Here is a 24,087-nt window from a genome sequence, read left to right on the forward strand (position 1 = left end):
TGGGGGCGTGGCTTGGCTGCAGAGCGGAATGGCTGCCTGAACGCGCAGCTCCGCCGATCGAGTGAATTAATCCGTTATTTATCGGCATCGCAGGTGCTGGAGCTCGGCCCTTTTGACCCCGATCAAGAGCGCTTGGTAGCTGCCTTCTCCGACGGAGTGCCTGGGCCCGAGACTGGAGCGACGGCGCAGATCTGCCGAGGAGCTGGTCGGCGGTGGTGCGGCCTGCGACACACGCGGACGCCGGGCACTTGCGTAGGGCCGGGTCCAGGGTGACGGCGCGCTGCGGTGTGCGGGCCGCTGCTGGGGGCGCTGTCCCCTTGGCTCGCAACCCCCCCGCTGGCGGAGTGGTGATACGGCTCAGGCACAAGTATAGGGTTGGGAATTTGCCTGCTGTGACGCGGGGAAGTGTACCGGCGACTCCAGACCGTTGCGGACACGTGGACTTCCAGAGGGCGGAGTGGCTGGACCCCGGATCGGTGCCCTGTGCGGGTTGTTGCCGTGCCTGGCCCGGAGCGACGTGGACTTGCCGCGTGCCTGCGAGGTGCCCGCTCTCCAAGATCCAACAATACGGCGTATTGCCCGCGACGAGCGGGAGCCCTGCGACGAGGGCCTGGAGGAGGCGGTGGACCGCGGGGCCTACCTGCTCCCCTCCGCGGGGTCTGGTTGGGACGCGGGCTGCTTCTGAGGACCCGATCGCTGCGGTGACCCCGCTGGTTGGGCAAAGGCTAGATGAAGCTGGCGCAGACTGGCTATCGCTTGGACCGATGGTTGCCCGCGCTGGAGCGCTGATATGAGCGGGTGAGCGAACCGCGTGGGACTGCCTGCTGAGACTGCGTGGACTGGCCGAGAGGCGACACGGGCCTGTGGGTGCGCCCTGTAGATGGCCCATCTTGTCTGACCTGGTCCCCTATCTTGCGGGGGCGGTGGCTCTCTGGCCTGCTGTAGGGGCCTGCCCGACGTATACGCTGCTGCGGGTGCGTGGAGCGAGGTGCCTGGTGAGGTGCAGAAGCCTGGGGCCTACTGGTGTTTATCCGCTGGCCGAGCGGGGAGGCGATCATGGGCAAACCAGATACGCACCAACCGAAAATCACATTCGACAAGACAAAGCAAAAAGCCTCGGACCAAGACTTTAGAGACTCTGAAGCGGCGCACCCGGAGAAGTGCGGCCCACCTGAGGCTGACATCAAATCTATGTTCCAAGAACTGAAGGAGGGCCTGCGGGGCATCGATTGCAAAATGGACGCGCTGGCGGCACGAATGGACGGCATCACAGCACGTATGGACAAGCATGAAAGTAGAGTGGAAGCGCTCGAGACCCGTGTGGCCGACACGGAGGAGGGTCAAACCGACATGGTTAAACAAATGCGCGGCATGGACAAAGTCCTGGAGCTAATACAAAGGAAGAATGAGGACTTAGAGGCGCGGTCGAGACGCAACAACGTTCGCATCACAGGTGTGGCGGAAACAACAGACATTAATAATATGGAGCAGTATATAGAACAGATGCTGAAGGACTTGTTCGGATCTGGCCTGTCTGGGATGTTCCTTGTGGAGAGAGCGCACAGGACACTGGGGCCCAGGCCTAAGCCGGGAGCGCCGGCCAGGCCAATTATTGCGCGCGTCCTGAATTATAGAGACCGTGACACGGTGTTGCGTATGGCTAGAGACATACCGGACCTGCAGTACAAGGGCAATCACATCGCCATTTACCCGGATTATACTATGCAGGTGCAGGCAGCTCGCAGAGAATTCATGCCTGCAAAAAAACTTTTTCAACAAACAGGAACAAAATACTCCCTGATTTACCCTGCGAAGCTCCGGGTGCAGGGCCCTGGCAAACCGTCTTTCTTCCTAGATGCGAAGGCGGCGCTACAATACGCTAAACAACTTGCAAAGGAGCAGCGTAATCAGCCGCCTGCTGAGGGCCAAGATCGTCAGGACAGGCTAAGTGACATTGAGTGAATGCATACGTTATCTGTTTGCTGCTCTGTTGTTGGCTTATGAGATGGACCGATTTGGGGCGCATAAATTGTCCGTTGTAGGCTGTATTCCGCTTCCTGGGCAGTGAGGGTCATATAACTCACTACGTTTCCGGGGGGGAGGGGGTCCTTGAGCCGGTACCCTGAGCCGGCACTCGATCGCCCTGGCATAAGTACAGAGCTAGTTAACGGCCAACCTGCGTACCTCAGGGGATGATTCCCAATTACTTGCTATTGTTGTTGGGTTTAGTCGTGGGTTTTATGCCATGGCAGGTAGTTTGGGGGGATAATGCACAACCTGATTGGGGGGTTGGAGCGGGCGGGGGGTGGGATCACCGGAGTGTGGGGGGTGGTCATGGGGTAGGATTGTTTTGTAGAGTAGAGTCAGATGAAGGGAATGTGACTACTATACCGAATGCTAAATATGCTGTGCTGCACTGTCGAAATCCACGCTGCGTATTGTACTATGATTGCCCACGTACCGTGTGGCCTGCTGTCCTGTTGTGTGATACTGTGCGCCTCGTCTGGTGGGGGTTGGAGGGCATGTCGTGTGACTTGGATACACTGTCTGATTGTAGCTGTCTCAGGTCCCTGTCAATATGGCGAACATAAACTGCCTTACCTGGAATGTGAGAGGAATGAATGAAAGACGCAAGGCTAGATTGGTGCAGACCTACTTGCATAGAAAAGAAATAGATATCTGCCTTTTGCAAGAGACTCATTTGACGGCCAATGCGGCCCAGATGCTGAGACATCACAGATGGGGGGAGATAGTGCATGCATCTTACTCCACCTACTCAAGAGGAGTCGCGGTGTTGATACGGAGGGGTCTCCAGTGGACGACACATGAGGTGCTCAGGGATGAGGGGGGCCGGTATGTGTTGCTTGTGGGAACGCTGTGTGGCATGCGGCTGATACTGGTGAATGTGTATGGTCCTAACGATGATAACCCAGATTTCTTCGGGGAGTTGTGGCATGTAGTGCGGGCGCGGGGCCCGGCGGCGATCCTGTGGGGGGAGGATTTCAATGTTGTGCTTTCAGGTAATATGGATAGGCAGGGCGCTGCGAGAGAACACCACCCTAGGGCGTCAGAAATGCTGGGCTGTATTATGCAGGAGACAGGAGTAGTGGATACTTGGCGACTATTGCACCCCACGGATCGAGCGGGCACCTGTATCACGGCTCACAGAGCCGCCTGGTCCAGGCTGGATTACTGGCTGCTCTCCAGAGACCTGCACTCATCAGTGCGGTCGGTGTCGCATATGCCGAGATCATTGTCCGACCATGCCCCGGTGCTCCTCGCGATAGCCACGCCATCCCAATATGTCAAACCATTTAGCTGGAGGTTTCCCTCTCAGGCGCTGCGAGATCAGGTCTTTAGGCAGGGACTGCGCGACAAACTAGAGGAATTTTTTGAGCTTAATGAGGGCACCGTAGATTCGCCGGGTACGCTTTGGGAGGCTTGTAAGGTGGTGACGAGGGGGCACTGCATGTCGCTGAAGACGGGCGTTCTGCGTTCGATCCGCGATACCTTGAGCAAACTAGAAACTGACCTGGCTCGTCTAGAGTCTGAACTGACCCATGCGCCCACAGATAGGATACGTGCCGAACTGCGTTCACAGCTCACTAAATACCAGGAGGAGGCGGACAGGGAAGTCGCGTACCTGTCCAAGGACAGTCGGGCTAGGCGATATGGCGAGGGGGATCGTGCCGGACGTACACTGGCCTATATGCTTCGCGGGCCGCGTGGGTCGGAGCACATACTGGAACTACGACGTGCGGAGGGGGACGTGGTCCGTGAGCCGCACGACATACTAGACACAATGACCGACCATTATAGAGAGCTATACACCACAAAGGTGTCGCCAGACGATAAAGTGCTCGACGACTACCTGGAGACCATAGCCTTAGCGTGGTTCAGCAATAGTACCAGACAATATATGGACTTGCCGTTCACGCAAGACGACATACGGTTGACGATTGCTGGTCTTACGCTCTGTAAGGCGCCGGGCCCAGACGGGCTGACGGCAGCCTTCTATAAGGAATATGCGGACATACTGGTCCCGAGGCTGCATGGGGTGTTTGAAGAGGCTGTGGACAAGGGAGTCCTCCCTCGGTCACTGCGGGAAGCATTGATCATTACACTGCTTAAACCTGGCAAAGACCCCAGTCATCCGGACTCCTATCGCCCACTGTCGCTCATAAACCTGGACGCCAAAATATATGCCAAACTGCTCTCTGACCGTTTAAAATACATGCTGCCACAAATAGCGCTGTCAGATCAATCGGGTTTTGTGATGGGACGTTCCACCTCCCATAACCTAAGAGTGCTATTTGGCCTCCTGCATTACCTGGATCCTAGAGTCCCGGCCGCTGCGGCACTGTTGGATGCGACAAAGGCGTTTGACTCGCTGGAGTGGAAGTTTTTACGGACGTTATTCACCCGGATGGGATTTAGTCTGCTCTTTGCCAGGAGGATAGGCGTATTGTATAATGACCCATCGGCTAGGGTGCGGGTGAATGGCCAGACGTCTGCCCCGATCTCTATAACCAGGGGGACCCGGCAGGGATGCCCACTGTCGCCGTTACTGTTTGCGATTGCGACGGAACCGCTGGCGGCCCGCATGAGACAGCACCATACTGGGCGCAGCATAGGTTTCACGTTGCGTGGCCTGCTGGTTTCTATGTATGCCGACGATATCACAATATATATGATGAACCCGTCGGACAATTTTGACCCATTAATGCGAGAGGTGACACGGTATAGTGGACTTACTGGCATAGACATCAACTGGTCAAAGTCGGCAATGCTCCCCCTAACGGACGGCACGCAGAAGTGTCACACGGAGTTCCCGATCGCTTGGGTTACGGACGAGGTCAAATACTTGGGTATACAGATGAGCCGCTCCACTCATGACATATTACTGGCTAACTTCGGTGTGGCTATGGAATGGTTGGAGAGCAAAGTGCAGAGGTGGAGGACGTTGCCGCTGTCTCTGACGGGCCGCATAGCCATCGCAAAAATGGTCGTGGCACCCAAATTCCTCTACCTGTTCGCCAATGTCCCCGTGCCGTTGACGAAGGCTTTTTTTTGGCGACTCCGCTCGGCGTTGCTTGATCTGGTTTGGGCAGGTAAACAACCCAGGGTGGCCTGGAACCTTCTTACACTCCCCTTCCAGCAGGGAGGTCTCGCTGCCCCAGACCTAGAATTGTATGCATACAGTGCACAGGCCCAATACTTACACTATTGGCATCATCCGATACCGTACCAGCCCCACGTGGCAATAGAAACAGATGTGGCGGCTCCCTGTCCCCTGCGGACAGCGGTATACCAAAAATATAAGCGGCAGAGGGAAGACATTGACACAGTAGAAATGGTGCGCTGGGCCTGGTCAAACATCGCGAAGCGAGCGGGCGTAATGGACCTGTATGCTCCAAGTATGCCCCTGGAGGCCAACCCCCTGCTGGGCCCGCTTACGGACACGGCGGTTGCACGCCGTGCGCACGCCTGTGGCCTGAAGGTGGCGGGGGACTTGTATCCGGATGACACCTTTATCACGCTGCCGGCCTTGACGGCAGCGCCTGAGCCGACGGCCTCGGAGCTCCTCTTGTATTATCAGTTGCGGTCGGCCTGCAAGCACAGATACCCCATGTTCCCTAAGGCTCCGCTGACGCTGGCAGCTTTGGAAAATATTCTATCGAACTCTTCCCCGTGCAAATTGATTACACGCATATACAGGACCACACAACTCACGGCGCCTGTCGCACACATTGATTCCAGAGCCTTATGGGAGGAAGACGCTGGCATAAGTATCACAGAAAAGCAGTGGGAATTCTGCTGCACCCAACTAGAACACCTGTCGCCTAATTACCGACTGCGACTAATACACTTCAATTACCTGCACAGGACCTACCGCACACCCATACAAATGTTTAGGATGGGTCTCCAGGCCGACACGACGTGTTGGAGATGTGGCGAGAGCGAGGCCACGTTCTTCCACCTTGTCTGGTTGTGCGGTCCGTTACGCACATACTGGGACAGAGTTTTCAACATTATTGGGCGGATAATAGGAGCGGCGTTGGTGCCAGACCCGCTTGTTGCCCTCCTGGGATTCGTGCTGGGGGTGCCTAGGACCTCGCGTAAGCTTGTTGCCCTCTTGTTATTGCTTGCCAAGCGCCAAATAGCGATCCACTGGAAGAAGAGGGCCCCTACGAGGGTGTCTGGCTGGATGGGCTCTGCGACATACTGCAGAGAGCAACTGACCGCTTATTGGGACCAAATGCCGCAGCGATCCAGACCAGTAGATGTGTGGCAGCCGCTGGTAGACTGGTTGGCTGGGACGGCAGTTGAGGAGGAGGACTGAGTCACTTGGGTGGATGGCTGCTGAGTGGTTCGTGATTGCATGGGTCGGATTGTGTAACGCGCGGGTGATGTTGGCGCCGGCCTGGTCCGAGCGCCACTTCTGGCTGCTGATGGGTATGGTGGGGATGAGAGATGTATCGTTTGGAAGACTCGGATGGTGCGGGACCACATGGTGGAGGGCAGCTGCGAACTTTCACCCTCCTGTTGGAGGGTTCCTTCCTGACTCTGGTTTCCAGTTGGTATTGTTTTCTTGTTTATGTAAAAAGATGTTATTATGCCTCCTACGAATGTACACCGTGGATACGATTGTGCGATTTATTGCACTGAACCCATGCTGCCTGCCCCCGGGTTGTTGGCTGATTAGCAGTGTACGTTTTATTGCGAAAATAAAGGTTTTTGAAACATCAAAAAAAATAAATAAATAATGGCAGAATTTAGGAAATTCGAACAAATAGGGGGCTATAAGATTAATCCAAGCAAACAAATTTTAATTTTAAATACTGGGACTGAATTCCTGCCAGATGATTTGAAACAACAGGCATCAAGAACGGACCCCATACGGTATTTGGGGATTTACCTTACTGGCCAATATGGGCAGTTAGTTAAGCTGAATTATGATGCCACCAGTATAAAGATTCAGAAACTACTTGATAAATTGACTAATCTTCCTCTAACTTTAATAGGGTGTGTGGCACTTATTAAGATGTCTATTCTACCTCTTTTTTGATATTTCTTTTTTCCAACATTTCGATTAAGGTGAATGTCAGTTTTTTTAAAGGGATCAATTCCATGATCAGGTCGTTTATTTGGAATAAAAAGGCAGCTAGAGTTAAGTTGCCGATTTTGCAACTAGATACTAAGATAGGTGGTTTAGCTCTTCCAAATATGCGTCCATACTATGAATCATCATTTTTTGATTATGTAGCATGCTTATTATCCAAACAGAAGCAGGTCGATAATTTTTTTTATTAATAAAATGATTCAAGAAGCCGGAACTCAAGTTCCCACATTTTTAAAGACACCCAAACTCCCAAAGAAAACAAGATATAAAACGTTAGTGGATCTTTCATATAGACTTCGTACTGTTTTTAAACAAAAGGATTTTTCAGGTTTTTTTTTCCCTTAAAATTAACAGAGTGTAGAGATTTAGGCTTACATAGCCATTCCAATCAGTTGAAAACATGGAATGTTTCCAGTTAACCAGTTTACTATACAGGGCAGGATGATTATTTGGGAAGAAGTGCAGGCCAGAAGTCCTAGTAACAACAAACCTTCTTTTTTTTAATTTATTCAAATTATTCATTTTTTGAAAAAATACAATCTTACATTCATCCCCCCCATCTCCCCCCCCCCCCCCCCGGCAAAATTGCTACCGCATTGTATATTTAAAAGTTGACCAGAGTGGGTAATTGGTATCGCTTATTGAATTCCCAAGACGAGTCCCCACTGGTTTTAAAAATGCTGGAGAAAGTTGCAACTCAAACTCAAGGTGTTTTTTCTTATCAAGATTGGCAAAAGATACCAACTACAGGAAACAAGATATTGAGAGCTGCAAACTATAAAAGAATGGCATTACTCGCTCACTGGATGGTATACTACACCCCAGAAGCGTTAAATAAAATGTATCCAGAGGTGGAAAATAGCTGTTTTCGTTGTGGTACCTTATTAGAAGTGGGGTGGCGGCATATTTTTTTTCTTGCCCTTTTTTGGGAGAAAGTATTTGAATACTTTAGCAGGGCGATTAAAAATAGTACAAACCTATAGTAGAAGCTGTTCTGTTTGGGATATCTAGTAGGGAGGCTATTCTTTCGAAAACCGAGAGCCATTTCCTTGCAATTTCAATGTTGGTTGCTCGTTCATTAATTTTACAGAACTGGAGATCAGTGGAAATACCTTTGTTTGAGAAATGGCTTATGAAAATGAAACGTATGAAGCTTTTTGAAGAAGCTTATGCTAAAGGGGTGGGGGCAATTAAGAATATTTCGCGGATTTGGGAATATTTTGTTGACTGCTAATTTGATGATGGATTTTGCTGTATGTTTTTCTAATTAATGAACCAAAATTTGTATTTTTGATCAATTTTGCTGTATTTTGCAAATATTTTATGATTCCTGATCGCTCTGTTCAATAAAAAAAAAGAGAATTCCTCAGTGAGCTGAACATTTTTATTAATCGAATCCCAAAAAAGCATGGACTCGTCCCAAAGAACCCAAAAAACTGCAGACCTAGATCAAAGAGACCCTTTCTGGATTAACTAATTGAAAAGGCAACTTTCATTCAGCTCTCCAATTTCATAGAGAAAAAACACATTCTCTCTGACCAACAGACATGTTTGTGACCTGGTAGAGACGCTAAATCAGTAGTAATTCCTATCTGGGATGACCTCCAGAACAAAGCCTTTTTTTGATTGGAAGTTCTTCTTCTGTTGGACTATTCTACAGCTTTTGGTACTGTGAACCAAATGTTGCTCGAAAGACTAAACAATACTTTGGTTCTAAAATACTTTGTTACACCTCACAGAAGTTAACTAGTGCCCCTACCTCTATACCCATCACTACCATTCAACCAAAAGGTAGGTGTCCCCTAAGGCTCATTGATTGCCCCTCCCTTATTCAACTTGTAAGTGGCCTCATTGCCCGAGTTTATAAATTCCTTTGAACTCATCGGTTATAAGTACCCAGATGACATCCATATTATCTTCAAAGTGAAAAGAGAGTGAGACATCTGAATTTACACAAGCATACAGGCATTGAACAACTGCATGCTGCAAACGAACTGAAAATAAATCCCTTGAAATAGAGAGCTTAACTTGTTGCATTAAGAAAACGTATGACCCAACAAACCTGTTTGACCTGTCTGTATTGGATTTCCTCCTACCCCCTCAACTGAAGTAAAGAACGTTGGTGGTGAAAATTGTCTTTCGCACTGTTATTTGCAAAGCAGGTCAACAATGCGACAGAAAGCACCTTCAACATTATGTGAATGTTAAAATGCACATCCTCGCAGCACGGCATAAAGGCGAGTGTGTGCTGTATTGCTGTTTAGCATGGAGTTTGTACTGGAAGGTTACCCTTCCAGTACAATTCCCTATACGTAGACAATAAATAAAATAGTCAAACGCTTTGGATACGTGCTGTGCACTGCAGCACACATGAAATGTGTTTCTGGTGGACTTCAATGCATTCCCCCTCTTTAGCACCGCCTTCCCTTAGCCTTTGTCAGTTGTATTGTTTAGATATTTACATGGCACTTTCCATACCCCCCAGTGAAGCCTAAAGCTCTTTCTCAGTTGTAGCCAGTATATAGGAAGACTTTGGCAGCAGGGCAGTCTTAGTAGATGTGGTGCTGCTCTACACAACTGAGCACAAATTGACGCTGCAGTGAATTAAATCTTGGTAAATGAAAGCAGAGAAAGTTACTGGAGCATCTCTTTGGCTTTATTGATCTTGACTTATGAATTCAGGAGTACCAAGAGACTTTACTAAAGCTCAGCAGCTGTATCTTTGGAAATAATGTTTGTATAGGACCTAATGTATGTTGGGTTTGAAATTAGGACAAGAGTTGAGGGTGCAGGATGGGATTATTCCATAAATTTACATGTCTGACTTGACCACACAGCTGTGGCCAAACCTTTTGTGGTCATTAGAAAAAGAGCTTTAAGAAACCGTACGGTGGAAGGAACTTAAGCTTTGCCTACACATTGATCTTCCTCTCTACAGGCTTTTGATTCGGTAGGTTTGTGCATCACCTGAAAGTGTGCTTGTTTTGCTTTTTCTTACAAAACGTTATGACCAAGTCAGGGGCATGACATTTATTTTGAAAAGCATACGTTGAAGGCCTTTAAAGATGGATATTTATTACACTGTGTTAAAGCCTGTAGATTATTTTGTTACATGGAATATCACAGATTACTGTAATAAGCAAGAATTTTGATTTGGTGTTCGTTACCCCTTTCTGGCAGTAGAAGGTTTGCTCCTCTTTGGAGGGGTAGCATATTGTTTTACCAGTTGTATTTTTGTACATACTTGTATTTTTAAGATAGTATATTTCATGACTGCTTTGTTGACAAACAGATTCTCCATACATGAGGCCTTGGTTCTTTTTCTGTGACAAGCCAGTTATAAAGTCCACAGGCCCAATTATTTATTTGAAATGTTATATTGGATGCCATAAGTCTGATCTGTTTATCATGAAAAGTTACTACAAAGGCAGTAGGTCCGATTTATTTGTTATGAAAAGCATGTTGCAAAGTCACTGTGGATATTTCTTACAATCGTCTAATGCGTGAGATGTTCTGTTGAATGGATTCCTACAGATTACCACAGTAGACCAGCATGTTATTGGTAACCTCCCCTTTAAACACACTACATAGATTTGTACATTGAGTATCAATTTTGGCCCCTCTTAGAAGGGATTGTAAGCTAGTTGGCCAAATGTAATTTTAGGCAATGTAATGTTATGACTGTATACCTTTTTGGTTGCTTATTTGAAAAGTGCATGCTCAAAACAGTAGGTCAGAATTGGTTACAGTGACAAGCCAGTGATAAAAGCTACTGGGCAGATTTGTTTACTGGGAAACATTGTCAGGTGTCATTGTCCTTTAAGGGTTGGTTGTTATTACACTGGTAAAGTCTGTAGATGAGCATTTGTATTTGTGGAAGCTCACCGATTGTAATAGTAAGCACGTGTTTTGGTGTTAGCTACCCCCTCTACCAAACCCCAAGTGTAAAAGATTGTACATGGGGTGGTGGGCCATCCCTCTGTGGTTATTGGCTCTATTGCCCTGTGGTGCACAGACACCAGAAAATAAGTTTGCATCAGTTCCAGGGCTAGTGGGCTAATACTTTAGTTTTTCATTTGTCCTTTTCTTGCCCCTCTTCTGTATCTTCCCTTTTTAGGTCTCGCGTAGCATTGCAGTGCAACGCTCTGCGAGGCCTCTTGTGAGAAAGGAGATTTCAAAAGGGGACTTGAAGCTCCGCCCCTCAATTTCATTGGCCGGCGTCACAGTTTATGTAAAACGGTGGCCTCCGATTGAAACTGAGGCATTTTGGTTGCAGCCCTTTCGCCTCTCCGTCCGGCCCATCCGGACTGAATCGTCTGCCTCATCCGGACTGAATCTTCTGCTTCACGGCTGTCGTGAAGCAATTCCTTATCTTTATAGGGGCCATCTGTGGTCCTGTAATAGAGGCTTGTTTACTCCGGGCAGGAATGGAGTGAGGCAGCAGCATGTTAATTTTTGCATCGCGCTTTCACTTTCACTTAGAGTGAAAGAGGGATGCTAAAATAAACACACTGCTGTGTGCGTGATGGCGACAGCTTGTTTACTGCTGCTTCCACTTGTAAACTTATCTCCTTACATTTGCTGTGTGAGGTCAAATGTTAGAGGCAGTTTTCAGAGAGGCCTCTTTCTTTCGTACTGTTGCTGGCTCTTTAAGGCGCACTGCCGTCACAGCAAACCTCCGGCAGGCATGAAAACTGCCTCGGATGTGGAAGCGCCTTCAATTCGATGTTAACTTATTATTTACATGGAGCACTTCTTAGAAGTTCCTGCGTCGATTCCTGGCTGGAAGCATTGGTTGTGTGCCCGTGCACGTGTGATAGAGGTTCGCCGTGGTATGGGCAATGTACACGATCGCATTTCCCCATGTCATCCGATTGAACACCACCTCTCGCCCTTGGCTGCCTGTTATTTGCAGTGTTTCAGCAAAGGAGAGCGGGAGAATGATATGCAGTGCAGACTTAGGATGGAAGTAAAATAATTTCTTTTAAGGTTGCAGGTCAACCGCGTCTTATTGATATAAATCAGCTGCTACGTTAATGCCTCCGCCCCATTCTTCCATCATTCTCGCTGAGGTCTACATTTCGGGAGAAGAGGGTGACCTCTTCTGTGATATGAAGGCGTGTGTGCAAGGTGAAGCGCTTTGAAGCTCATACTCTGTCACACTGTCAGCGCCTTCATCAGTGCCCCATGACACATACTTTCTTAGTTGAAAAGATGGCGGCTGATAAGTCCTCGGAGACAGGAAGGTGTTTTTTGTGCTACAGATCCACTGTTCCCTCCCTCCCCCCTCCAAAAAAAGGCATGCCCATAAAGCTTCAATGTAAGGCAGTAAGGTGGGGAATGCCTAGACATATTTCTTTCATTGAAGGTGTCGGCCACGTTGGAAACCAAGAGGTGTGAATGTGCCTTTTTGTTTACTACAGGAAATCAAGGCAAGTTTACCAGTAATTCAACTATACGTCCACAGTGCGTGCCGTCCTCCATTTAAGTTTGGAGAAACTGACATAGTTTCATAGCTAGGCATACAAACAAAGCCCTGAACTGGAGTGACCGTACCTCCACGCTGACCTGCTTGCCCATATTAACTGTACGTCTGCACCCCGAGCTGTGCTAAGAGCTGTAAAATACAACACCTGCGTGTTTAAGGCTCTGGTCACATTTCACATACAGTAAATGACGCCTCTAGCTGTGGCACATCTATCATTTCACTCGGCAGCAGCTATTTTGTATTCCTGAGAAGCTCTCTGCTAAATGTTGTGAATGAAGTTCAAATGATAATTAATTCTCTCGTATAGCGCTGAAATGTTATTCATTTCATTCAATTCGCAATTTTCAATTCTCAGTCTTCATGTTTGACAACAATTATTTCAAACATCGCAATCATTTTGGATTCTTACTGCATATGCCGAACCACTTTTTAACAGCACGCCGACGGTTAACACTCTTTATTTACTAGTTTACACGCATCGACTAAACTTAAATGCGGTGGTGTTTTGTTGCACAGTTTCATCACGTCTTTTAAATATTCACTCCCAGCTTTCGTCAGCACAGTCTTTTCACCGCACTTCGAGCACAAATTCTGATATTAAGCATGGAACCGTTCTAACATTGTTGATCACGTTACATTCAAATCCAATTTTCTCTTGACCTAAACTCATTCGTTTAAACTAGGTTTTATTTTAACATCATAGAACACATTCTGCCTAATTTTTAAAACCGATTCTTACCAGATCTAAATCTGCTTGCCTAATAACATAGCACTTAATTCATGCTGGTGCACAGTTTGTTTAGCAATCCATAACACCCATTCATTCAAAGGTTGTGGACCCTCGTTAAATATATATATGTTTCCATTTTTTGTTTAGATTTCCCCTGATGAAGGACTCAGTAAGAGTCCGAAATGCATTGGGATGTTTGAAATAATTGTTGTCAAACATGAAGACTGAGAATTGAAAATTGCGAATTGAATGAAATGAATAACATTTCATCGCTATATGAGAGAATAAATGATAATTTGAACTTCATTCACAACGTTTAGAAGACTTTCTTTACATCTTGACAACCATGTGAAAATCACACTTCAGTGATCCTGTTTAAGTTGCGCCCAGAGGGACATTCTCTAAATTTAGAGAACGCTTCAAATGTAGTTATTCATTAAATACTCCCTGATCAGAGAGTGAGACCTCCGTGGCACACTACAACTTTTTTCTAAACATCAAAAACCACATAGCAGTGCGTGTTCAATCACCTTCATTTTATTTTACTTGGTCTGATCAACCCGAACACAGCACGCACACTTCAGAACCTAAAGAACCATGGCTTATGAAGACATATCACGACTCACAGATCTACGGGCGGACACATTTGCCTTCGCAGATGATGCTTCCAAAATCTATGCACTCATCAACGAGGACACCACACCAATAACGAACGCAAGAAATAAAGAAAATAGCATCAAACAACTACTGTACCTCGCTAAAAGAGAAATAAATCAACGTTTGCACGCAAGCACTTTGATCAAGTATCATCGAGCGCAACGAATTCTGAGAGGCCTCCGGATTCCTTTAAAACCTCTATTATGCAAGAATAATCCAAAATTCGTAGAAAGGTGGTACGCGATACTCAACAAGTGTTCGCTAGGCCTTATTCTGCTCATAATCGAAGAATTATCAAAAATTCTTGAAGACCTTATTAAAGAAATCATACAAACAAAAACAGATTTACAAAATGTGATGGAAACTGAGGACTGGCAAAAAACCCTTGAAGGCATCAATAGTCAACTCGAAAAATATGCACAAGAAATCAATGAACGAAAAATCTGCAAATATAAAAGAGATACTATTGATTATAAGATGGGAGAGGTTTATTCATGGGCAGAAGTATACGCCAGGAGGCGACCATCAAAGCCATACAATCAAAAGACAGAATCTAAAACCTCCTCATCTGAAGAGGAATCAAGAAGGAAAAAAACTGCACCTCCACCTGAACAACCCTCGACTTCATCTACTATTCAACCTATTGTCAGCGTCTCTTTTTTAGAGGAAGGCAAAAAAGATAACGACCCAGGAGGGGCAAAAGAAATAGAACAAGAAACAGCCTCAGAAACACCGACAACAGGCAGGAGAAACAAGGGGAAGAAACCATAGATGACAAGAGTTTAGTTATAAACATTTCATCGTATAACCTCAACCAAGTAGAACTACAAACCTTACAAAAAGGTACATAGCTTGTACCCACCTGCCACACCAACAAACTAGAACTTGAAATTAGCTTATTCAAACTTATGCGTAACCTACGGCTACGACACTTTTTTGAAAACATTATTTAACCCCAAGATCGGTACGAAGCCAAACTACTCAAAGGTCTCAAAACCAAAAGTACTTTTCAAGCCCCTATTAGTCACAAAAGCCTCGATTCCTTCGAGAATCTCGTAAAGCAAGACATCAACAAATTTAACTTAAGAAGATCATCCAAACTGAAGAACCTCACCTCCAAAGAGCGAAACATCATAAAATTCTAGCTAACAACCAAGTCATAATTTTTCAAAGAGCAGATAAAGGCGGCGCCCTTGTTGTGATGGATTCCGATTTTTATAATACAGAAGTCAACAAACATGTAAATGACACAGAAACCTACAGTAAACTGTCATTCAACCCCACAGAACAATTCCAAAAATTTCTCAACGATATTTTGATCAAGGCCACAGAACAAGGAATCATCAATGACAAAATCAAAAAATACTTAACGCAGACACATCCCAGAACACCTACTTTATACATGCTTCCAAAAGTGCATAAGAATCTTAGAAATCCACCCTTCCGCCCTATCGTCTCCACCAAAGGAAGCATCCATGAACCAGTGGGAAAGTTTCTAGATACACATCTACAGCAATTTGTCGTCAAGATGAATACCTATATCCGAGACACAACCGACTTCCTAAACCAAATCAACCAAATCCAATTACAGGAAGATTAAGTAAATCTGGATGTGTACGATTGACGTCAAATCACTCTATACCACACAACTTAGGCACAGAAGCAATAGAAGAAACACTCCTACATTCACAACTAGACCATGATTTCCAAGTATTTTTAATGGAATTACTCAATTTCACCCTAAATCAAAGTTATTTTGAATGGAATAGAGATTACTATTTGCAACTCACCGGTACATCAATGGGCAACTGTGCAGCACCTTCGTATGCGAATATTTTTATGCATACATTTGAGAATAAATTCATTCTATCCCTTGACATCTGGAAAAAACATGCCATCATATTTTTACGTTACATTGATGACATCTTTGTACTATGGAAAGGTTCATATACATCTTTGACAACCGCATTGAAGAACCTCAATTCCATTAACGAACGCATACAATTTACCTTCAACATTCAGAACACCTCTATCGCGTACCTTGATGTACTTTGGAAGACGTACAGAAACTCCTTAGAAGCCACCATATTCAGAAAGCCAACAGATAGAAATAACATTTTGCACTATCAAAGTTTCCATCAGCTTCCTTTGAAAAATCATCTTCCTTTCTCGCAGCTATTGAGATTGAAAAGAATAATATCTGATCCAGTTGACCTACAAATTCACACAGACAGCAAGCTCCAACGATTCCGATAGAGGATACCCCAGCAAAATCTTACAACAAGCTCAGACAGAATCCACAAAAAAATCAAGAACCGAATTATTGCAAACCACAGTTAAGAGAAATCCAACACGCATGGTGGTAGTATCCAAGTACTCCACCATGAGCTTCCACTACAATCAATAAAATCAAATTGGTCAATTTTGTCAATAGAACCAGACTTTAATGGAATATTCGATGACGCTCCGAGATTCGCCTATAGTAGTGGCAAAAATATTCAAGAGATGCTAAAACAAACCACATAAGACAATCTTCCAAAAACTTCATACAAAGGCACAATTCCTTGTCATAACTGCAGCAACTGCAACAACCTTATCAACCTTCTCACTGTCTCTAAAATCACACACACCATGAAAGGTACCCCGTTTCAACTACGTGTCACAGCAACCTGTGACACCAGCAATGTTATCTATCTATTAAAATGCCCTTGTGGTTCAGTATACGTAAACAAGACTGAAAGGAGAATAAAAACCCGGATTCATGAACACAAGAGTAACATCCGTCTGAACAACACCAAATCAGCGATAGCCGTGCATTTTAATGAAAATCATCACAACATCGCACAACTGAAATTCACCATTCTTGAAATTAAGAAAAAACAAGGCAGAGACAACAAAAAAAATTTGTTACAGAGAGCGAATCATTGGATCAACTACTTGGAATCATTGAAACCAAGAGAACTCAATGAGCGGATGGAATTTGCTTGCTACTTATGATACATGATCAACAAACTATTTTTGCTTTAACATTTTGTGCATCATTGAGAAACTGATTTTACAGTTTTGTTTTTAATATCTGGTAACTCACTTAATCACTTTATATGTATCAACCTTTCTATTAACAGATTGCTGTCGTCATAAATACAGAGTTTATTAATATACACTCTTCAAAAACATGTGCTTCTAATTTACATTCCTCGTGTCACATTTTGGCTTACAAGCTTCACTTTATGATTCTTGTGCCATGTTAAAATGGCGCCTGTTTGCACATTTGATCTTAAGCAGCTTCATAGTCCGTTTTTAGTGTCGATCTGACGCACAGCCCGCCACTCCCAGTTTGCACCTTACATTTATCTCCCGGTAAAATAACCACCTAGCATTGAAAACCACCCGACGGATACTAATTCGGCGCAACACCAATTACGCGGGAGGTAAGAAATTGCTTCCAAAAGCGCTCTGCATATGCCGAACCACTTTTTAACAGCACGCCGACGATTAACACTCTTTGTTTACCAGTTTATACGCATCGACTAAACTTAAATGTGGTGGTTTTGTTACAGTTTCATCACGTCTTTTAAATAATCACTAACCGCTTTCGTCAGCACAGTCTTTTCACCGCACTTCGAGCACAAATTCTGATATTACGCACGGAACCGCTCTAACATTGTTGAACACGTTACGTTCAAATCCAATTTTCTCTTGACCTAAACTCATTCGTTTAAACTAGGTTTGATTTTAACATCATAGAACACGTTATGCCTAATTTTTTTAAACAGATTCTTACCAGATCTAAACCTGCTTGCCTAATAACATAGCACTTAATTCATGCTGGTGCACAGTTAGTTTAGCAATCCATAACACCCATTCATTCAAAGCTTGTGGACCCTCGTTAAATATATATATGTTTAAACTTTTTGTTTAGATTTCCCCTAATGAAGGACTCGGTAAGAGTCCGAAATGCATTGGGATGTTTGAAATAATTGTTGTCAAACATGAAGACTGAGAATTGAAAATTGCGAATTGAATGAAATGAATAAAATTTCATCGCTATATGAGAGAATAAATGATCATTTGAACTTCATTCACAACGTTTAGAAGACTTTCTTTACATCTTGACAACCATGTGAAAATCACACTTCAGTGATCCTCTAAGTTGCGCCCAGAGGGACATTCTCTAAATTTAGAGAACGCTTCAAATGTAGTTAGTTATTCATTAAACACTCCCTGATCAGAGAGTGAGAGCTCCGTGGCACACTACAACTATTTTCTAAACCTCAATTACCACATAGCAGAGCGTGTTCAATTCCCCTTCAAGATCTCTGCTAAGGCAAGATTATCAGCACAAGGTTTATCATCCCTAGTTTGTCAACATATGCTCTCACATTTCTATTATGGGTACTCGCTAACCCCTTATGTGGTCATGTTTGCTCTTCCACATCTACTGTTAGCACCCCTAATTTTTTGCATAAATTCTTAAACAAATATAAATGCTCTGGATGTAGGCTCCAGCATATACACAGTATGTGGGTAGATTTTCTAGAGCCTTTAAATGTGGCATTTTGCCCCTAATTGGAAAGTGGCAGTAAATGATTTCCTAAACCCTCCTTTTAGGAGAGGAAAACATGTTTCTGGTGGAACTCTGTCAAGCAATATTATTTACCATGAAACCAATTGCCATGCACTCACACTTGTTTTGAAAGCCGATACCTACACCACATGGAAGAGAAAATTAGCCTAGCTGTAAAAGATCTGTATCGCTGCTGACCCTTGCATATGTGTGTTTTGCTGTAAACATGGCATGAATTGCCCTCGATCACCGGCTTTCGACCTTCACACACAGACTGGAAGTTGCCAACTTAAATTATTTAATATACATATCAAGCTACATTGGCTGTAGCTTTGTGTCTCTAGCGCTTATGCAAAAAGTAAACTGTCTAAAATTAAATGGCAATCGGCACCATGTTTAGCCACAAAACATTGGTGTTTGTAAACTTGCTCTTTCTGTTCGCTTTACTCTCCCACGTGTTTTCTTTTTCGCTTGATTTCCTTTTCGGGTGGTTAGGTGCGGTAAAAAAGATTTCGGCCAAAATAAGGAAACGTCATGCTCCCCAACGTAGTCCCACAGTCATTTCTGCACTTCACATTTTACTACTGTGGCCGTTTTGGAACGGTCTTTCATTGCTGGTAGCAGGAATAACATATGTTTTAAACAAACAACAATTCCAAGTTTGTTTGCGGAAAGCATTACAGTAGCACAGCTTTTTGGGGGGAATTTTGCAACTGTTTACTCTATAAAAGGGAAGTTACATTGGGAGAACGTGTTGGAAGGTTGCCTTTGTCACTTTTAATGACAATGAACTATTTTGTCTGGCCTCAATCTTTTCAGTGTTTCAAACATGCCATTTCAAGAAAGCAAAGTAACACACTCGCTGGGAGAACACATATGCATTTGCAATGCAATAGGTCTTGCATTTACTTGGGTTTAAGCTATTGACATTGTAAATGACAATGTGTTTTATTTGTTTAACTCCTTCAGTGCCCATGACGAAATGCTCTCGTCATGGAGCGCGGTTGCGCTGTGCCCATGACGAGACTATCTCGTCATGAACCCCGCCCGCTAATGAAAGGACCGGCACAGGGCGGGGAAAGGGCGGGGCACTGAAGGGGTTAAAAAAAAAAACATAAATAAAAGGCATTGTCATTTACAATGCCAATAGCTCAAACTCATGTAAATGCGAGACCTGTTGCATTGTAAATACTTTTTGTTTTAGAGCACCATGTAGCTCCCTTGGCTGAGATATTCGGATGCTTACTTGCCACTTGTTTCATCTGCTGTGTACAGCTTTGCATATGGCCACTGCCTCTAAACCAGGTGGCATATTGGGATGGAATTGTTTCTACTGTGTCATTGTTTAACTGTTTCATTTGGCCACCCTGCGTTGGCTATTTTGGAATGTTACAACGGTGATACATTATGTGTAATAGCATTCCAAGATGGTACCTAGACCAAAACTTACTGAGCTGCCATCTTTTATAGATATTGTACATAGTGTATCATTTTTTCCCTGATCCAAAATGGATAACAGTTTGCTTGTAAACATGGCATCCACATTAGAACTTTGTGTTTTACTTTGAAACATTGAGTGGGTGAATGAGTGGGCGTTGTATAGTGAGTCATTGAGTGCCTGTAGTCGCAGTGAATGAAGAGGCACTTTGTTATAAGCCAGATGTATTTGCAATGCCACTGCTCATTTCCTTTGTAAATACTTTCCTGCAAGACACAGCAGAGCTTTTTAATGGCATTTTATGTGGACTGTTCGTGTTGTAAAAGTGATTTGTATGTGCCTTTGTGGTGGGATTCAGAAAGCTATTGACTGTTTTTTTTTTTACTCCGTGGGCGTGTGTAAGTAAGCGATATCATCAGAATGTGCATAACCTTTTGTTTGAGGGTCTGGAGGTGGACAGAGCGGGCAAAGACGAAATCCTTGTTTAAATTTAAAAACAAAAAAAAATAGTTCTGTTTTCAGAATTGAAGCTTTCAAACCTCTAACCAATCCTGCCATAGTTAATTTGTTAGTGTGTGCCAGGTTTGGTTCAACAAAGCATCTGGGTTGAACATGTTGTGACAAGTACTGGTAAGAAAAATAAGCCCCAACACCTCAAAGGGGAGGCCGGGGGGGGGCGAATCTTAAAAGTGATGTGCAGTGAGTTGATTGTTGTCTTTGAAGCTGCTGAACATAGTCTCAATTGTAAAGACTGATCACATAAAGACAGCTCATTCATGTGGACAAAACCAGTTCTAAAGGAGGAGGAGCTGTGCAGTGTCTTGTTACTGTTTATTTTTGTTGAAGCATCACCTACTATGCAATTCATCTAATGCGTTTTTCCTTCCTGCTTTGACATTATCCATCATTGTGTTTTCTGCTGCAGGCTGAAGTGCCCCTACTGTCCCATGGAGCAGAACCCAGCTGACGGAAAACGAATAATGTTTTGATACTGGTGCTTTGAGTCTTCATATACTTTGAAAGAACAGTAATCAAGCTGGTGGGAAAACATGCTGGCTTCAGAATCACAGGCTCTTCCCTCTCACTGGAGTAAGGAGTGCAGGCCGATAATATGGTGTTGTATTTACTACCTTAACAAGCACCCATCTATGTCCTTCAGTGGCAGGATGTTCCATAACACGGAGTGGAACTGACACATTTAAAATTGGAGACTTTGCACATGTTTCTGTTGTGGAGTCCTGAATTCTTCTCTTCTCAGAATTTAACGTTTTAAAACTGGAGCTAAGTGAACCCGGACTGCTGCTTTCATACTGTCTGATTTCCACATAGCTCTCTGGGGATAGCGAGACAGCGTGTTGGTCTGTAAGACTCCTATGAAATTGCTCGACGGGACTCAAACAAAGCACAGTTCTAACGGATCAAGAATGGGGTCTGAAGTCTGCCTTGCTGAAGGCATCTACATGCTTGACATGACCTGGTGCTTGCTGAATTTGAGACTGAGGTGCTGTTGTGCTAGAGTTTGCCTTGTTCCTACTGCCAGGACTGATGTGGTGGAGTTGTCTTGGTGCTTCTCTTGACTTCTGCAGTGCTGGAATTTGCTCAAGACTCCTTGAGACTCTTGGAAAACTGTTTACTCACCCCCCCCCCACCCCCCAACACCTGTAAATATTATCTCGAGACTTGTTTTATTGCTTCCAAAATAAAGGACACAGCAAAGGTTTGACTTTATAAAAGAGGAATAGGACCAAACTAGTTTCTTTGGTATCGGAATTGATGGAGATGACTTTTGTCCAGATGCATAAGCACTATTTATTGTGCTGATCTACTCCCCCATGCCAAAGTATTCTGGCCCTGCTCCTCAGGTGCCCCAAACCAGCCCCAAGGACTCATTCAAGTTATTTACGTTTCGTTCTGGAGAGAGCCTTTGCACTTAAGTTGGAGTAGGGTAGTAAAACAAATTAAAAATAACCAGACTGCTTAATTTTATTAAAAACAAAAGTCCCTCTCCTTTTTGTCCTACTCCAAATAATGATGTGCTAAAGGGTTCTATACTGGGTTGAATTTGGGGCTAGAACTGGAAGGAGTTGGGGGGTCAACATCAAATCAGACATGCAAACTAAAGACATCTACTCAAACAACTTGGTCTTGATCAGTGGGCTGTAATGTTTTTAGTCCCCGGCGACATCGGTGTTCTAGTGGACACCACTCCTTTACTTCCAGCTTATTGTGATCGTGTGGGAACTTTTTCAGGAGTTTGCTGTACTGTGTCTGGGCTCACATTGTAACGGTTGAAGCCTTTCATCTCTTGTGTCCTGAAGCTTACCTTACTAGTGGACCAAAACCAAACACTAAGTACACCCCTTTAATACCGGACGCTCAGGACAGCTGGGCAGAGCAGTCTGTGGCTTAATTAGGGAGGTGAAGTCAGAGACTCAGAACTCAGCTAAATATATTAATCGTTGTCCAGCCAATGTTTTACTTAAAGAAGTTCCACTGCCAGTTTTTCCCATTGCAGGGAGATAAGTCATTCTTACAACCAGCATTTGCAAACCCAGTATGCCTTTAAAAGGCAAGTGACTTTCCCAACGCTTTTGATCTTTGCATGTACACACTCACTTTTTAACTTACAATTCTAAAATAGCTGGGGTGTAGTTTGATAGATAAAATACATTTAAAAGAAAACATGAAGCGGTGGGAGAACAGGAGAGAGAAAAGCGAGATATTCCCATGCAGTGCTGAAACAGAAGGAAATAAGTGACCCAGTCAGGCATTATGTAAAGAAGCTTTGCTAGCACAATTAAAAGAATGGGGCAGAAAGCCATCAAAAAGGAGGAGGAAGTGTGATGCGATTAGAAAGCTGTCAGGCCTACTCTCTCATTTGTACTGTTGACATTAAACCTAAGACCACGAACAACTACAACTGTAAGCAGCACCAAAAACAAATGTGAGGTACACTTGGTGTGTCCTACCAGACCACAGAGCCCTGCTCTGGGTTAAAAACCACCTGACAGAGGCCCTTAATGCACATACATTACTGTTGCTTGCCTAAGTGAGAAATCAAATACATCTAGAGATATGCTGTAAGGGGATGCTAGTGTGATGTTTCTGAACGTATGAAATGAGAAACAGACTGGTCAGCCAACCTAACCTGGCATCTAACCATTGTGAAGCTAATCCATATTTATTTTAAACAAGTAAGAAGGGACATAATTAATACTTTCCTCACCTTAAACAAATTTCTTGAAAGCTAAACTGGCCAGAGTACAAAAAGTAATAGTGTCCTTGCTAGAGATACATGTGGGATTGCTCAGCATGAAAGTAAAGGCAAGGGGGCATATTTACAAAGAATTGTCATAGGGCAGCGCAGCAAGTCATTTTGCTGCGCTGCCCTACGCCAATTCGTAAGGGCAAGAATGCACCATATTTACAAGATACAGTGCATTCTTGTCCTTTCAGCCGGCGCACAAGTAGCAGCTGTGCACCAACACAGGCACCCTTGCACCAGGGTGTCTGTGTTGTTGGCATGATTGTTTTTTTACAGGAAGGTATCCCTTCCTCCACAAAAACAATCATTCGAGTTTTCCTCTTTCTGTGTGTACTGCAGAATACAGCACACATGGAAAGAGGGAAAACTAGGAGAAGGAAAATGCTGCTTACCAGTATGCATCTGTTCTTGGCATGTAGAGCTGCAGATTCATATACTTGTGCATAGATCCCCATCTGGTGTTGGGCTCGGATGTTTGCACTTTGTTTTTGTCTTTGGAAGAAGTCTTTGTAGTCACAAGATAGGTGACTCCTCCCTAGGGTGATAGTGTGCATGGGCATCGACTCCATCTTCAGATTGGTTTTGCCATAAAGGGTTATGATGGTTAGTAAAAAATAGAAAAGGATTGCCATGTGTGATGTATCTAAGTAAGAGTACTGGAACAGATAGAGGTATCTGGAGAGGCAGGTGGGCGTATATAACTCTGCAGCTCTACATGCACAGAACAGATGCATATGGTAAGTAGCATTTTCCGTTTGAGGCATATGAGCTGCAGATCATATACTTGTGCATAGACTGTACATCAGCTACCTCCTTAGC

The 24,087-nt window shown here is 44.5% G+C and overlaps 1 protein-coding gene across 4 annotated transcripts in view; it reads left to right on the forward strand.

The window, feature by feature from the left end:
- Positions 1-21,969, forward strand: part of RMND5B (required for meiotic nuclear division 5 homolog B) — a 103,374-nt gene extending 81,405 nt beyond the window's left edge. For 3 of the 4 annotated variants that reach the window (XM_085618364.1, XM_085618369.1, XM_085618370.1), the window contains exon 10: positions 20,929-21,742. In XM_085618364.1, coding sequence (XP_085474490.1) covers positions 20,929-20,992 — 64 coding nt within the window. In that variant the 3' untranslated portion in view covers positions 20,993-21,742. Of the gene's footprint in view, positions 1-20,928 lie in introns of all 4 variants that reach the window. The other variant, XM_085618367.1, reaches the window with a different exon arrangement.
- Positions 21,970-24,087: the final 2,118 nt, after the last annotated feature.

The sequence above is a fragment of the Triturus cristatus genome, chromosome 7 (genome assembly GCF_964204655.1).
Source record: "Triturus cristatus chromosome 7, aTriCri1.1, whole genome shotgun sequence".
In the NCBI taxonomy this organism is placed as follows: domain Eukaryota; kingdom Metazoa; phylum Chordata; class Amphibia; order Caudata; family Salamandridae; genus Triturus; species Triturus cristatus.